Source organism: Ovis aries, chromosome 7, assembly GCF_016772045.2.
Source record: "Ovis aries strain OAR_USU_Benz2616 breed Rambouillet chromosome 7, ARS-UI_Ramb_v3.0, whole genome shotgun sequence".
Taxonomy (NCBI): Eukaryota; Metazoa; Chordata; class Mammalia; order Artiodactyla; family Bovidae; genus Ovis; species Ovis aries.
In genome coordinates, this window is record NC_056060.1 from 85182485 (window position 1) to 85197180 (window position 14696).

General features: G+C 37.5%; 1 protein-coding gene across 50 annotated transcripts in view; it reads left to right on the top strand.

Annotated features, from left to right (window-relative positions):
* TTLL5 (tubulin tyrosine ligase like 5) overlaps nucleotides 1-14696 on the top strand; it is a 311118-nt gene that overhangs the window by 86095 nt on the left and 210327 nt on the right. For 30 of the 50 annotated variants that reach the window (XM_060418371.1, XM_060418372.1, XM_060418389.1 and 27 more), the window contains 3 exons: nucleotides 2439-2501; nucleotides 13145-13302; nucleotides 14238-14544. In XM_060418371.1, coding sequence (XP_060274354.1) covers nucleotides 2439-2501; nucleotides 13145-13302; nucleotides 14238-14544 — 528 coding nt within the window. Of the gene's footprint in view, nucleotides 1-2438; nucleotides 2502-7545; nucleotides 7585-13144; nucleotides 13303-14237; nucleotides 14545-14696 lie in introns of all 50 variants that reach the window. The other 20 variants (XM_027972048.3, XM_060418366.1, XM_060418388.1 and 17 more) reach the window with 1 other exon arrangement.

Genomic DNA, 14696 nt, shown 5'->3' on the forward strand with positions numbered 1-14696 from the left:
GTCTGTTAAATGACCCCCATGTTCAGTGAGATCTCTCCATTCTGGCGGGTGGGAATTCAGATCAGTTGGCAGCCTTGTATGAACTCTGCAAAGTATTCAGCTTGCACTTTCTCCTAATTTCTTTACTCTGACAGTTGCTCCTTGCAAAGCCTGTGCACTTTTTCACCCTGTGCCTGAGTAGATCTGAATTCATCCAAAGATTCAAAGGGTCTTTTGTGATGAGTTTTTTGTTTGTTTGTTTTGATTTCTTCTTATGCATAGCTTCTTCCTCTCCAGGACTTTGCTCTGAAAATTCTAGCACTTCTAGAACCTTGATCTCTGTCTTCTCAACACAGAGACTCTTGGATTTTCCTTGAATTCCTTCTCTTTCTGCATTGTCTGGAATTGCCTCTAGGGAGGAAGGTGGAACAATCAGGGGTCGCCCTTCATTTATTTCCCCTTTCAGGTGTCACAGTCCTACACTGCCTATTGTTTCATCTGTGCAAACAGTTGTTTCATATGTTTTATGCACTTTTCTAGCTGCTTATGGTGAAAGAGCAACTCTTATAGCAGTTATCATCTCATATGTAGAAACAGAATCCTATTGCTTAGTTTGTATTGCTTTTGAACTTTTCTTTTAAAAAATGGCATGCTTTATGTATTCTTCCTTTTTTCATTCAATATTATATTATTAAGGTTTATTTTGTTACATGTAGCTTTTGAATTCATTCATTCTCTTTCAGTGCTTTGTTATATTCTTCTATGACTTTATATTGCCATTAAATTTCCCATTCTCTTTTTGATGGTATTTGACAGCTTCCTGGTCTTTTTGCTGTTAAAGACAGCTGTGCTCTAAATATTATAATGTGTGTTTCCTGAGTATATATCTAGGAATGGAATGTATCTAGAGCAATAAGATAAGTGAATGTTTAACTTTAAAAGATAATGCTAAAAAAAGAAGGTAATGCTCAACTGTTTCCTGAGAAAAGTGAAAGAGAGCACCAAGAATTTTAAACTAATTGAGTTACCTTCATGTAGCATGGAAAAGATGCACTTATCTGCTAACAAATATTCCTTTTTTATTACTGTATGTTTATTGAATATCAACAAGTATCTAGCTTGGTGCTTTGAGTGTGAAACACGTGTTAGTTGGGATCTCTGTCCTTTGAGAGTTAGCAGTATGATTAGAAAGAATTTATTTATACATGTAATAGAAATAGCTCATATTTGTATTGCTCCTTGTAATTATAATGTACTTTATACACATCTTCCTGGTGGCTCAGGTGGTAAAGAATCTGCCTGCAATGCAGGAGACCCAGGTTCAATCCCTGGGTCAGGAAGATCCCCTGGAGAAGGAAATGGCAACCCACTCCAGTACTCTTGCCTGGAGAACACTATGGACAGAAGAGCCTGGCGGGCTACAGTCCGTGGGGTCTTAAAGATTCAGACACGACTGAGTGACTAACACTCGCTCACTTATACACATCATTGTTATTCCCATTTTAATGATAAGGAAAATAAGGCTCAGTAAAGTAACGTGACTTGTCCACGATCACACAGTGGGACTTGATTCAGGTGTTTTGACTCCAGATCCTGCTTTTCCCTGCTGCATCATGCTGCTTTCCAAAAAGAGAACGTTTATTCTACGAGACAGCGTTTGACAGGTCCCTCTGGCGTGCAGTGAAGGCGAAGGAGGAAGGCCAGAACGAGGGAACCTCTGTGGACTTGCAGCAGTCCTCTCAGGGAAGGCTTCGTGCAGGACAGTGGACTTGAGCTGCTTCTTGAAGGGTGGATTATGGATAAGTAAAGAGGGTGTGAGGAGAAGGTGTCCAGATAGAGGCAAAAGTGTCAGTGGGAGGTGTGGTATGAGAGGACTGTAGGAGACTTGTCTGGACTTTAGGACCCCTGCTGGGGAACTGTGAGGAGAAAGGGTGAATTAACGGATGGTATAGGTGACCCAGCTTTTGAAATCTTGAAAGAGAAAGTATATGCTTCTTGCAGTTGGCATCACGGAGCCATTGAAGCCTCTGGAGAAATAAGATGATTGAAACAATCTATCTGTATTTTCATGCCCTTTATGCATCTTCTGTTCCCAGTTTCATTTGACCTCTTTTCTAGCTATCTGTGATTTTTGGTGGTGGTTTCATTTTTGTTTTCCAGTTTTATTTTCTGAATCTAGTATACAAGCTTTTATTAATCCAAGAAATCCTGCCTTTTCTTCCTTTTTATTTTCTTATTATTAAGTCATCTATATTCTTTTCTTTTATTGTATTTTCTGCTATTCTAGTTTTTTTTTATCATTTTAATTTGAGCAAGTATCTCCTCCTTTGTCACGTTAGAGACTATATATATATTTTTAGAAAACCTGTCACTTTTGTGCTTGATTTGTGTTTTATTTCTATATTTTTCCTCTTCAGCTAAGCTTTAAGAAATAACCAGTTCCCTTCTTTGTCTTTTAGGTCCTACCTTGAACACAAGACCTCCATGAACTATATGCTGGCAACACGTCTCTTTCAAGACAGGTGGAGATTTGCTAATCTTTTAAATTTAGTAAGACTAGATCACAAAATTAACAGAAAGTAAATGCAAACGAAGCAAAGAGCTTTTATGAAAGTCTTCAGGAATATTTGATAGAAAGAGCTTTATGGAAAACACAACATAAAACCTCATTTTTTTTTAGAACTCATTAACTCTCAGCACTTTGTAATATTTCTAGACGTTACCGATTAAACCGTAAGAAATTAACACATATCCTAAAATTTTTCCTCCTTAAAGGAAAGCTCTTTCTCAGTACCTTTTTGCTTTAGACACACTTATCGCAGACATGATTATCTTTCTAGACTAGACGAGACTAAAAGGATCAGATTAGAAAAGCTACAGGAGAGGTAATTCACAAAATAAATACAGTGAGAGTTGTAAGAAATGACAACTGATAACCTCAATACAAGGGAAAATAGGGCAGAAATGATGGAAAACAGACGCCAAAATTCAAATAGCACAGCAGTCAGGGACTCCTTAGTCCCACATACTTCTGTTGCCCCTGAGACATAACTGCATTGCAGTACAGTTCACTAATTGACCAACAAGGAACCTTAGGTATTTAAAGAAGTCTGTATTATTTTCAAGGTATGTGTGCTTTTTATGTGGGATTCTTAAAAAGAGATATCCTGATTTCAGCCACTTCTTGTGATTTCATTATCCATCATCAGAAACTTATAGGATTTCCAGTTTCTCTCTGTAAATTTGTGGTTATTACCATTGATTAAGTAATTACACTGTGTAGCTTCCAGTGAAAGAGATCTTGAGATTTACTTGGACTATGTAGAAACTCAGTTCTTTATATATAACCTGGTCCCAGTTCCCTACCTGCTACCTCCTCCCTGGAAATTTTTACAAGCCTTCTTTATTGTTCCGGTTCAGACACTATAGTAAGATTTGTTCTGGTGTGTTAACTGAAAAGTATTTTGCTTTTGCCGTGGATGAGTCCTTTCAGTCTGAAGGTTTAAGTCTTTTAAACTGTGGGAAACGTTCCCCGTATTCTCTTTCCTGGGACCTTCTGTTAGATGAAATTTGGATCTTGTGCTATATCCTCCATATTTCTTTACTTTTTTCTCATACTTTTGATCTCATTGTCTCTTAGCTTTAAATTCTTTAAGATTTTTTGAACTTTGTCTTCTAAAAATTCTAAATTGATCTTTAGCCTTACCTATCTTGTTACTCAGTACCAGCACTGAAGAGGATTGTTTGATTTACTTCTTTTTATTTTGGCAGGTGTGATTTTAACATCCAACAACTGTTTTTGCTTTCTGACTGGTTTTCCTAGTTTATGGATGTAATATTAAATTGGCTGTGGTATGAGTTCCAATGTGGAGGAAGGAGGTAGGGAGTTTCCCGTACAGCACCAAGCAATTGCAACCTGCTGTTGTCGAGAATTCAGTTCAGTTCTGACACTATCTACCTGGGGATCAGCGTCAGATTCCAGTTTAATGGTCCTGTCCTACAAGATTCTACACCGCCCTCCGCACCCGCCCCCCCGCCCCCCCGCCCCCACCGCAATCCCCACACCTTACTTTAGATGCTAATCACAGCCCGGGTTGTTACCTTTATTTTTGACCTACTGGCTGCATATAAGAGATTTCCATGACCCCTTCTGTAGGAGGGATATTGAGAAGAATATTCAACTCATCGGATCACCAGTTTATTATAAAAGGGTATATATAACTCATGAACAGCCAGATGGGAAAGACACTTAGGGCCCTCTCCAGGTGCACCATTCTCCCCACTTCTGCACAAGCTCAGCAACTTGGAAGCTCTCTGAACCCCATACTGCAGGGTTTTTATGGGGGCCACATGGCATAAGTGTGATTGGTTAAATCATCGACTGTTGGTAACTGAACTCTATCTCTAGCCCCTCTCCCCTCCCAGAAAGTCAGGGGGATGAGACTGAAAGCTTCAACCCTCTCATCACAGGGTTGATTCCTCTGGTGGCCAGCCCCCATCCTGAAGTGATCCAAGGACTTTCTAAAAGTCACCTCATTAGCATGACAAACGATGCCTTTACCACTCATCACTTAGACATTTTAAGGGTTTTAGGACCTCTGTGCCAGAAACAGGGATGAAAACCAAGTAAGTATATATATTGCTCACCATAAATCACAGTATTATAAGTATGTTTTTTTAATCTCTCTAGCATAATTATTGAAAGTTCTGTTTTTTGCACTATTTTGAATTCTTCTGGATTATTTCTCCTTGTTTATCTCATTCTTTCTAGTTTATGCTCTTACATTTTCTGAAACATCGGGTGATTTCTGACTGTCCAGTCATATTTATAAGTAGTGGACTGTTTGTTTAGGATTGGTAATCTGCCTGAGTTTCCTTAAAGCTTGTGTCAGTCTGTTTGTGAACTGACGTGGAGTCTATGCTTGAGGCTTGATTGCTCTGTAATTGAGCTTCTTGTGAGGGTGAAGAAAGGTAGAATAGGCAGTCTGGAAGTCACCACCAAAATCAGGAAGATTCTTTCCGGGGAGAGCATAACAATGAAGACATTTGACATATAATAATATATGTGCTTTTTTTATTAACACATTCAGTAATGTGTTAATCGTAGTAGGCCTAACAGTGGGTCTTATAACCACCATAATTTAAAAAGCGTGGTAAATGTCGGCAATATTTTGAGACCCCCTAAAGTAACACGAAAAAAATGTGTTATTTCTTTTGGTAACAAAATCACACTTACACTACTGCAGATGATCCCCTACATGTGTATGATGCTAAATTTCTGTTAGAGGATTAATTTTTTTTTTTCCATCCAATTGATATCCTCCTTGACTTCTTTCTTTAGGCTCTAGTAGCAACTCCTGCTTATAAAGCATTCTAAAAACTTTGATTCAAAAAACATGAATATCTGTTTAGCAAAGAGAGGACCTTATGATTTGCTCTTCCTCCCTTTTTAGCCTAATCTCTGCTTTTCAGTACCAACCCATGGCCAATTAGACCATATCTACTGTTCTTTCATGCCTCCTTATCCTTACATTCCATTGGAATTCCCATACATTCCCGTGGACTGGCTTCACTTTACCCTGAATTCTTTTTCTAGCGATGTCATTCATCCTCTTACCCAGGCTAGAAGGAGGTTCTCCCAGCCTTTCTTATCCCTCCATTGGATTTAGATCGCCATGTTGTACATATTGTATTATGATTGTCAGTTAGTACTAACTACTCTTATCTACTTTCAAGTTGGCTTTTAAGAGTAGATACTTGGTTATATTCCTCTTTGACAGTATCAAAACCTATCACGAAGCAGGCACACACACAAACTTGCCTAAAAAAATGAAAATGTTTGTTGCAAGCCTTACATCTTCCATTAAATCCGTTCTCTTCAATCTGAATTCATGTTTTATCTCTTGCAAATCCTATTATATTATTGTCAGAACTACATTCAAACTAATTCCCTAATTATTTCATTTCATAATTGGTTCATTTTGTCTGCCTTCCCTGCCCTCCCGCTTCATGCTCCACTCACCCATCCTGCCCTGGCAAACAGTGTCTTACCTGCTGTCTCATGGCACGACAGTAGTTTTAACTTTGGCTGTATTTTAGTAACATTATATTTGTGCCACATGTGTGTGCTAGGCCATTTCAGTTGTGTCCGACTCTTTGCAACCCCCCTGGACTGTAGCCCACCAGGCTCCTCTGTCCCTGGGATTCTCCAGGCAAGAATACTGGAATGGGTTGCCATGCCCTTCTCCAGGAGATCTTCCTGACCCAGGAATTGAACCTGTGTCTCCTGCAGCTCCGGCATTGCAGATGAATTCTTTACTTCTGAGCCACGGGGGAAGCCCATTTGTGCCCTAGCCAATCCCAAACTGAAGTCTTGTATTTATTAAAAAGCCACCCCGGTGACTGTCATGTGAATTCATGATTGCAAATTACAGAGAAAAACCATTATCTGATTTTAAAAAGTTAAAATAATTTTGAGACTTTCTGATAATAAGTTGACAGTATTAGAACACGGGCACAGATAGAAGACATGGGGAGGAAAAGATAAAATGTTTTGGTGGAGACAGATTTTGAGTTGATTTTTTTCTATAGATAGAATATCTTGATATTGATTGCATCTGTCTCTTTTTTAAAAGATCAGTACCATAGGTTACATGTTGTATGATTGCATTTATATAACCATTTTGAAATGATAAAATTTTAGAATGGAGAACAGATGAAGCCAGAAGTTAGGTAAAAAGTGTGTGCTTATAAAAGGGCAACATACGGGATCCAGTGGTGATGGGGTTGTTTGGTATCTTGTCTGTGGATACATGAACCTACACAGTGATAAAATTGTACCAAACTAAATACACACATTCCCAAATGAGTACAAGTAAAGCTGGGGAAATTTTTTTTTGAGTGTGTCAAGTGAAAGGAAATTGAATGAAAAACAGAAGCCAGTTTAAATGTGAATGGTACTTCCTGTGGTTAGAGCCCAACTCTAGTTTAGAAACAATGAGGAATATCTCTTTTTTAAAGAGACTTTTTTTAAATTGTGGAAAATCTATTTATCATGAGCATCTTTTCTGAACCCCCATGAGAACTGAGATGGACTTCTTTCCCTAATATAGTTCAGTAGTAGAAAGAGTCTGAAGTCTGAGACCAAAGTTGTGGGTTCAGATTTAAACTGTTTAAAGCTCTGACATTGAGCTTGTCACCAAATGGTCTTATCCTGCTCATGTTTATAAACAGGGCTCATATTGTTATTGTGAACAGTAAGTGTGATTAGATTTGTGGCTATATGTACAAATGCAAGTAATTGTTAGAATTTTTCTCTAGAATTCATTTGTCCTCTATCTTTTGTTTTTTTTTTTATTGATATTCCCTAAAGGTTATGGTACTCTGTTCTTTTCTGAGCATGCTCTCAATTCATCTCTCTGCTTCTACCCCAAGATGCCTTCCCTGGCATAATTCCATGTTGAAGCTCCGTTAGTGTAAATCTCAGGAGTGTGTGTATGTGTGTGTGAATTCAGGAGAGAGTATCTGTGTAGTGCTCTAACCCACTTGTCCTTTCTACTCCTGTAGGGGAAACCCAAGAAGAAGCTTATTGACAGGAAGAACACGGTAACTGATTTTTAAAAGTTGAGAAATTCTTCCCCTGTGCATAATACGTGGCCATGCACAGACTAAGCATGATACTTTACATAACCATTTTCAGTATTGAAGCACTGTTCCGCAGCAAACTGTTTACAAACTAAGTTTGGGATTTATATTTTTTAACTATAAATATGTCATTTCAATAATAGTAGGTATGTTTGGCTATGTGAGAGAGCCCAAAGTCTTAGTGAGATTTCAAGATCAATCTCAGTCTAAATTCAAAGAAAAGGTTATGTTTTGGCCTTGACATACCTGGGGCATACAGGTATGGGACTTTGTACCATATAGGACTGAGCAGAACTACTTCCTGTTTGCCTTGGAAATAGAAGTGTGCAAAATATCTGTGGCTCTTAATTTTGGCAGAAGAGGGGAAGGTCTTAGAAGAATGACTGGGATGGCTTTGCCCAACTGAAAACTGCAGCCAGAATAAGAACTTTAACCCTAAATACATAACCCTCTGGTTTGAGAGATTACAAACATCCCCTTTGTGCTGTTTCTCTTCAAAAAGCACAATGATAAAAAGAAAGAAACTCGTATATTTAGCTTTTTCTTTTGCATTTAAGAATTTAAGATAAATTTGGTTTTCTCTTCCAAATCTTTTGAAGCATAAATCTGATTTTTCTTTAAAGGAGGAAAATATGATTGCCATTTAATTTAGGGAAAACTGAGAAAAATAAACTTTTATAGTTTGTTTTTAAATGAAAGTCATGCTTAGCTTATACATTTTCTCCAGTTATTAGTCAAGGAATACATTTCATAGATATACTACTGTCAGTTTGGAAATTAGGGGAAAAAACTTCAACAACAAGAATATTTATTTAAACCTTGGCAGGTTTTGTTCTTTCTTTAGGACATTTTATGTGCTATCAGTACTGGTTTTCTGGTAGTATATAAGCAAATAAAAGGTAGCAAATGAAAACCTTATGCTGAAGCATGAAACAAGTCAATTCATTTAAAAAAAGTAAAATTTTAAGAGTATGTTCTTTGACTGCAGTGAAATTAGAAATCAATAACAATAGAAAATATCCAAATATTTTGGAATTAAACACATTTCTAACTAATCCATGGGTCAAGGAAGAACTCATGAGGAGGATTTAAAATGATCATAAAAATAGAACATTAAAATGTGTGAGATGTAGCTAAAGTACTGTTTGCTTGTGTGTGTGTGTGTGAGGGGGGCATGTGATTTATAACTTTAATACTTATACTAGGAAACAGAGGACTAGATCACTGATCTAATGGTCAATTTTATGAAACTAAGAAAACAAGAGTGATCAAAAGTAAGTTGAAGAAAGGAAATGATAAAGGGAAGATCAATTAAATACAAGACAAACAATAAAGAAAATTAATAAAAATCCAATAGCAGAATTGATAAACTCTTAAGTAGATTTACCTAGAAAAAAGAGAAAACGCTGATTACCAATGTCAGATAGTAAAGTGGGGCTATCACTGTAGATCCTACAGGCATAAAAAGGATATTATGGGAATATTGTTAGCAACCTTATTTCACTACTTTGACAGCCTGAATGAAATGTCTGAATTCCCTGGGGGGAGAGAACTCTCAGTAAAACTGACACAAGCTGAAATAGAAATTTTGAATAGCCCTATGCTTAATCAGAATATTGAATTTATTAAAAAAAAAAAAAACTTTCCTATACAGCACACTGCAATTCATTTCACTGGTGAATTGTGTCAATATTTGAGGAAGAACAGATACCAATCTTAAAGAAATTCTTTCCGAAAAAATAGGCAAGGATACTTCCCAATTCATTTTATGATACCAGAAGAGTAAGGCATGAAAACTTGACGAAAACATTTTAAAAAATTATAGGCTAATATCTATATGAACATAGACACAAAATTTCTTAAAAGAATAATAGTAAATAGAGTTGATCAGTATATGAAAAGGATAATACAGTGACTAAAGTGAGATTTTCCCCAGTAAGGCACAGTTGGTTTAAGGTTTGAGAATTAGTGAATTTAATTTACTATAAATTAAATAAAGGGGAAAAAAACCCCAATGATCATTTTATTAGCTGCAAAAAGACCCCAAACAACCCACATATGTTGAATCGATAAAATTAAATACATGTTATGAGAAAAATTCTTAGTAAATCAGGCATAGAAGAGAACTTCAATCTGACAATGGCCTTCTATGAAAACCCTGTTTCTAATGTCAAACTGAAATATTGATGGCTTTATCCTTATGATTAGTAATTAGGCAAGATGTCTGCTCTCACCACTTGTATTTCCTTTACGGTAGAGTTCCTAAACAGTACAGTAAAACGAGGGATAGAAAAAGAAATAAGAGGTATACAGGTTAGAAACGAGGTTAAAATCTTTCCTCTTAGATGACATGATCGGGTCAGTAGAAAATTCTAAGGCATATACAGAATGACTATAAGAACTTACAAGTGTGCTTAGCAAGGTCTTGGAATATAAGGTCAAAATCTTAGGGATAAATTTTGCAACTATGCTTAATATCTATATATTAAAAGCTCCTGAATGTTACTTAAAGAGACTAAAGAAGATCAAAGTAAGTGCAGTGATATGTCATGTTCTTGGTTTAGAAAACGTAATATTGTAAGTATTCATCCTCCACAAAATGATCTAAAGAATATTGTAGTAATTTTTTTGGTAGAAATTGACCAGCTGTTTTTTTTCAGTGTATATAAAAATGCAGAGGAGCTAGAATATCCAAAGTAATCTTGAAAAAAGACCTAAAGTACCTGACTTAAAGGAATATTATGCTGTAGTAATGAAAACTTACAAATTTATCAGTGAAACAGAATAAAAAGCCCAGAAATGGGCCCTTATGACTTTAAACAAGAAGCCTAAAGTAATCCAGTGGGGAAAGGAAACTTGGAAACTTTTTAACAGATGGGGCTGAAACTGAATATTGTATTTTAAAAACTGAACCTCAACCTCTATTTAGAGCCCACAAAAATTATAGGTGATTAATAGACATATACATAAAAAATATTGCTATAAAACTTTGTGAGTGAAAATATCTTTGTGACTTTGGGCTTGGCAGAAGCTTTTAGATATGACACAGAAAGCAGTAAGCAAAAAGGAAAAAAATGGTAAGTTAAATTTCCTCAATATTAAAAATTTTGTTTATTAAAAACACTTTTAAGAAAATTATTAGGCAAGCCATAGTTTTTATCCATCTCAAAAATATGCTAATAAATGAGTTCATACTGTATGATTCTATTTTTATGCAGTTCTAGGACAGGTAAATCCAAAATGTGATGAAAAAATTCAGAACAGTTTCCTTGAGGAGTATGAGGGCGGGGTTTACCTAGGAAGGGATGTGAGGACTTTCTGAGGGGGTAGAATGTTAGAATTTGGGTTACATAGCTCTGGGTCTCATCAAATGGACATATGGACATTTAATATTTGGATATTTTGCTGTATATTATTTTTAGGTTACAGAAAAGAGAAGGGAAAAAAGTTCAAAGCCCTATAAAGCAAATACTGACCTCTAGATCCCAATAATTTCATCATTTAAGTGTTTAGGAATGAAGTGCACTGATGTCTTTGTGCAACTTTGAAATACTTAAAAAATTAAGTGGATTGATATTTGGATAGAAAAAGAGAAGATTAAATATATATGTGATGAAATAAATATAGTAAAATATTCATTGTAGAAACTGCCCAGTGGGTATATGGATGTTCACTGTATAATTCTGTTTAAATATTTCATAAAATGTTAGAAAGATAAAAGGAAATAGATATGGATAAAAGCTATTACAATTTATTTATAAGGAGTTCAGTTGTTTATTAAATCAGAAGTATTTATAGTATATTGGGTGTATGCTGAGCAGTCTCAGAAGTGTCACTGACCAGTGAGAAAAGACAGGCATGGGCCTTGCCCTCAGAGAACTGTACATACAGTTCTGTTTCTTCCCCCTACCTCCCTACCGCCATGCCTTGTAATAGTGGTGATTTGTATGTCTGTTCAGGGTTCCTTAGAAGCTTATAGTTGTTATTTTAAACATCAGATTTGTTTTATTTTCTTTATTATTTAATTATCTAAAACCATTTTCACAACTGTGTGAAGGGGGGGTGGGCTAACATTCAGTTGTTGAGATTATGATAAACTGGGGTTGAACAATTTTTAAAAGTTTATTAATTTGCTTCCCGTTTCTGTCCCCAGTGTCAGGACATTACCAGTTCTTAGCTCAATTTCCTGCTCTAGAGAGGAGGCCTTCAAAATATTTATGTCCAGACCATCCAACCAGAAATCCCTAGAAGTCTTAAATAGACCAGAAGACACAGCCTTTCCATCATACTCAGGGACTGAAAACTCCTAGGGGAATGACGATGAATTATGACCTCAAAGTGGTCCTCAACCTTTTGGTACCAGGGACGGGTTTTGGGGAAGATGATTTTTCCGTAGGTGGGATAGAGGGGATTGTTTGTTGATGATTCTGGTGCATTGCATTTATTATGCACTTTCTATTGTTACTATGTCGGCCCCACCCCAGATCATCAGGCATTAGATCCCTGAGATTGGGGAGCCCTGTTCTAAAGAGGTCACGAGAGAGAGAGTTCAGAGTCAACCAGTTAGATCTTGAGTTCTGGGTGCCCAGCATTGGCTGCCTGCTTTCCAACACTAATGTGGATACATCTTTTCTGACTTGGTGACCCAAGAACCCTGTCTCTCTTTGGTGACTTGGATTTCTCTGCCTGTCCTATACTCTGCCCGGTCCTTGTCTGGAGGGCTGATGATGCCTGTCACTTCCCTAATTTTATGAGTGTAGCTGTGGCCAGCTCTCTCCCCATCCATGACCTGATTGAATTTGGCGTTGTCCTCCATCTGCTGCCTTCCCTTGTCCATGCCTCTCACCCTAACTCCTGACCTGTGCTCAACACCTGGGGAGTCCCTGCCACCTCTCCCCAGCTCCTCCCGTAACTCGGTGTGCTCCGAGGGAGACGTCCCTCCTGTTGGAGTGCTTGAGACTTGATGCGTCCCGAGGTCATAGTGACTTTTCTCAAGGACGCTCTCTGCCTGTGAGTCTCATTCAGGTCTGTGCTGTGCTCATCACAGATTATCACCTCTTCCTTTCCTCAGCAGCTGCTGAATCTGTATTCATTAAATACTGCCTACTTCAAAAGAATGTCTGTATCATTCTGAGTTATAATGAATAAATAATAAGTGCACCTCTGGCCGTCCCTCAGCTTAAGAACTGAAGTGTCGCCAATATCTCAAGTCATTCTAGGCTTGGGTGTTGGTAGCACTTTATGGTCTCTGCACTGAATAGTCAGCCCGTATTGTTGGATAGATTAAAAACGCTTAACCATTGTCTTCAGACGTATTTTTGTTCACAACATTTAACAAATTCAGATAGGCCATTAGTGAAATTTTAATGTAGATTCCAGTATTCCCATTTATCGGCCAGACACTTCAGAACTCACTAGAGTAACCATGCCTGGTCTGACATCATGACAGAGTTCTGTCAAGCTTAGTCTTGGAATAAAAGAACTTCCTGAAAGTTCTAGCTGCCGTGTTTTTCCCTCACAGAATGGCGATTGATGGAGCCCCAGAACTGAAGGTAGAGAGCATGAATTCAAGGGCCAAGCTGCACGCTGCTCTCTATGAGAGGAAGCTCCTGTCTCTGGAGGTGCGAAAACGTAGACGACGGAGTGGCAAATTAAGGGCAATGAGGCCAAAATACCCAGGTACCTGCCGGGGAGCCTTCACCAAGCTCCAGTATCTGTGTCCTGTCAGACTGATGTAATCAGCTTCTTAACTAGTACTTAATGAATCAGGACTTTCCTGATCACATACGCTTACTTTTTTTTTTTTTTTTTATGTATACTCTTTTTCCTCTGAAACTCATTTTTAAAAAATCAGTGTTTTAAACCTTCCGTCCTATAATATTTGTATTGAAGACTATCTGAAGCACACACATATTGGCTTTTGCTCTTATTCCAGCATCATTTCGCTACTTGATACTTAGCTTAAGTTCAGTGGAACCCCTGAGCATTCTTATTTGGGGTTTTCATGATTAGGTATGAAGTCCAATTTATCCTTCGGCATTTGCTGAATGGTGTAAGTATTTGAAACACAAACAGAAAAGGGGGAATTTCTTTCTCTCCCAGAATCTCCCATGTTAGAGATCTATTTGTCACTGACAAATTGACTTCTCTTTCTCCCGCCTTCTTTTGTTTGTTGAGTGCCTGTGTCAGCCACATTAGTCACTGCAGTTTCACTGACAAAAAAGCTGTGGCCCTTGTCCTCAAAGACCTGCCAAAGCAGTGAAGGAGAAGCAGAATGGATAAACATAGGATGGAAAGATATTCCCCTGCTCTGTGTATCTCCATGAAAAGCATCTCTCTAAAAACTTTTAACACGCTGTAGAGATCACTATAAAGTTTTCTGCCTAGAGATGTGAGAGAGCCATTGTGATGAGAAACATCATCTCTAATGAAGATCGTTAGTAGGTTCTTAGAAGGTATAAGATTGGAGAGGGACATGTGTATGCTGTTAACTTTGTGTATCATTTGCCATCTGATTTAGAAATGGGTTTTTACTAAAAGGATAAAAGGAAGGTATTGGGAGAGAGGAAAATTTAATCCTTTTTTCAGCAACATTAGTGATTCTTCGCATTTAGTGATTACCCAACCAGCTGAAATGAATGTTAAAACTGAGACAGAGAGTGAAGAAGAGGAAGAAGTTGCATTAGACACTGAAGATGAAGAACAGGAAGCTTACCAGGAGGAGTCTACAGGGTCCCTTGGAGAAAATCAAGCCAAATATACACCCTCACTGACTGTTATGATAGAAAATTCACCCAAAGAAAATGCCATGAAGGTTCCTGAGTGGAATAACAAAGGTGAACAATGCTGCAAAATGGAAACTCAGGAGCCAGAGCCTAAATTTAACCTGATGCAGATCCTGCAAGATAATGGCAATCTTAGGTATGTATCTTTCCTAATTATTCTAGTAAACCGAAAGCAGGTCGTTTGTACTGTGCACCAGGATATTGTGCTGGTGGCTTTATAGCCATTTTTCATTTTTTATGCACAGGATTCCTGTGAATTAATGAATGTGATTTGATATTATTGTTATC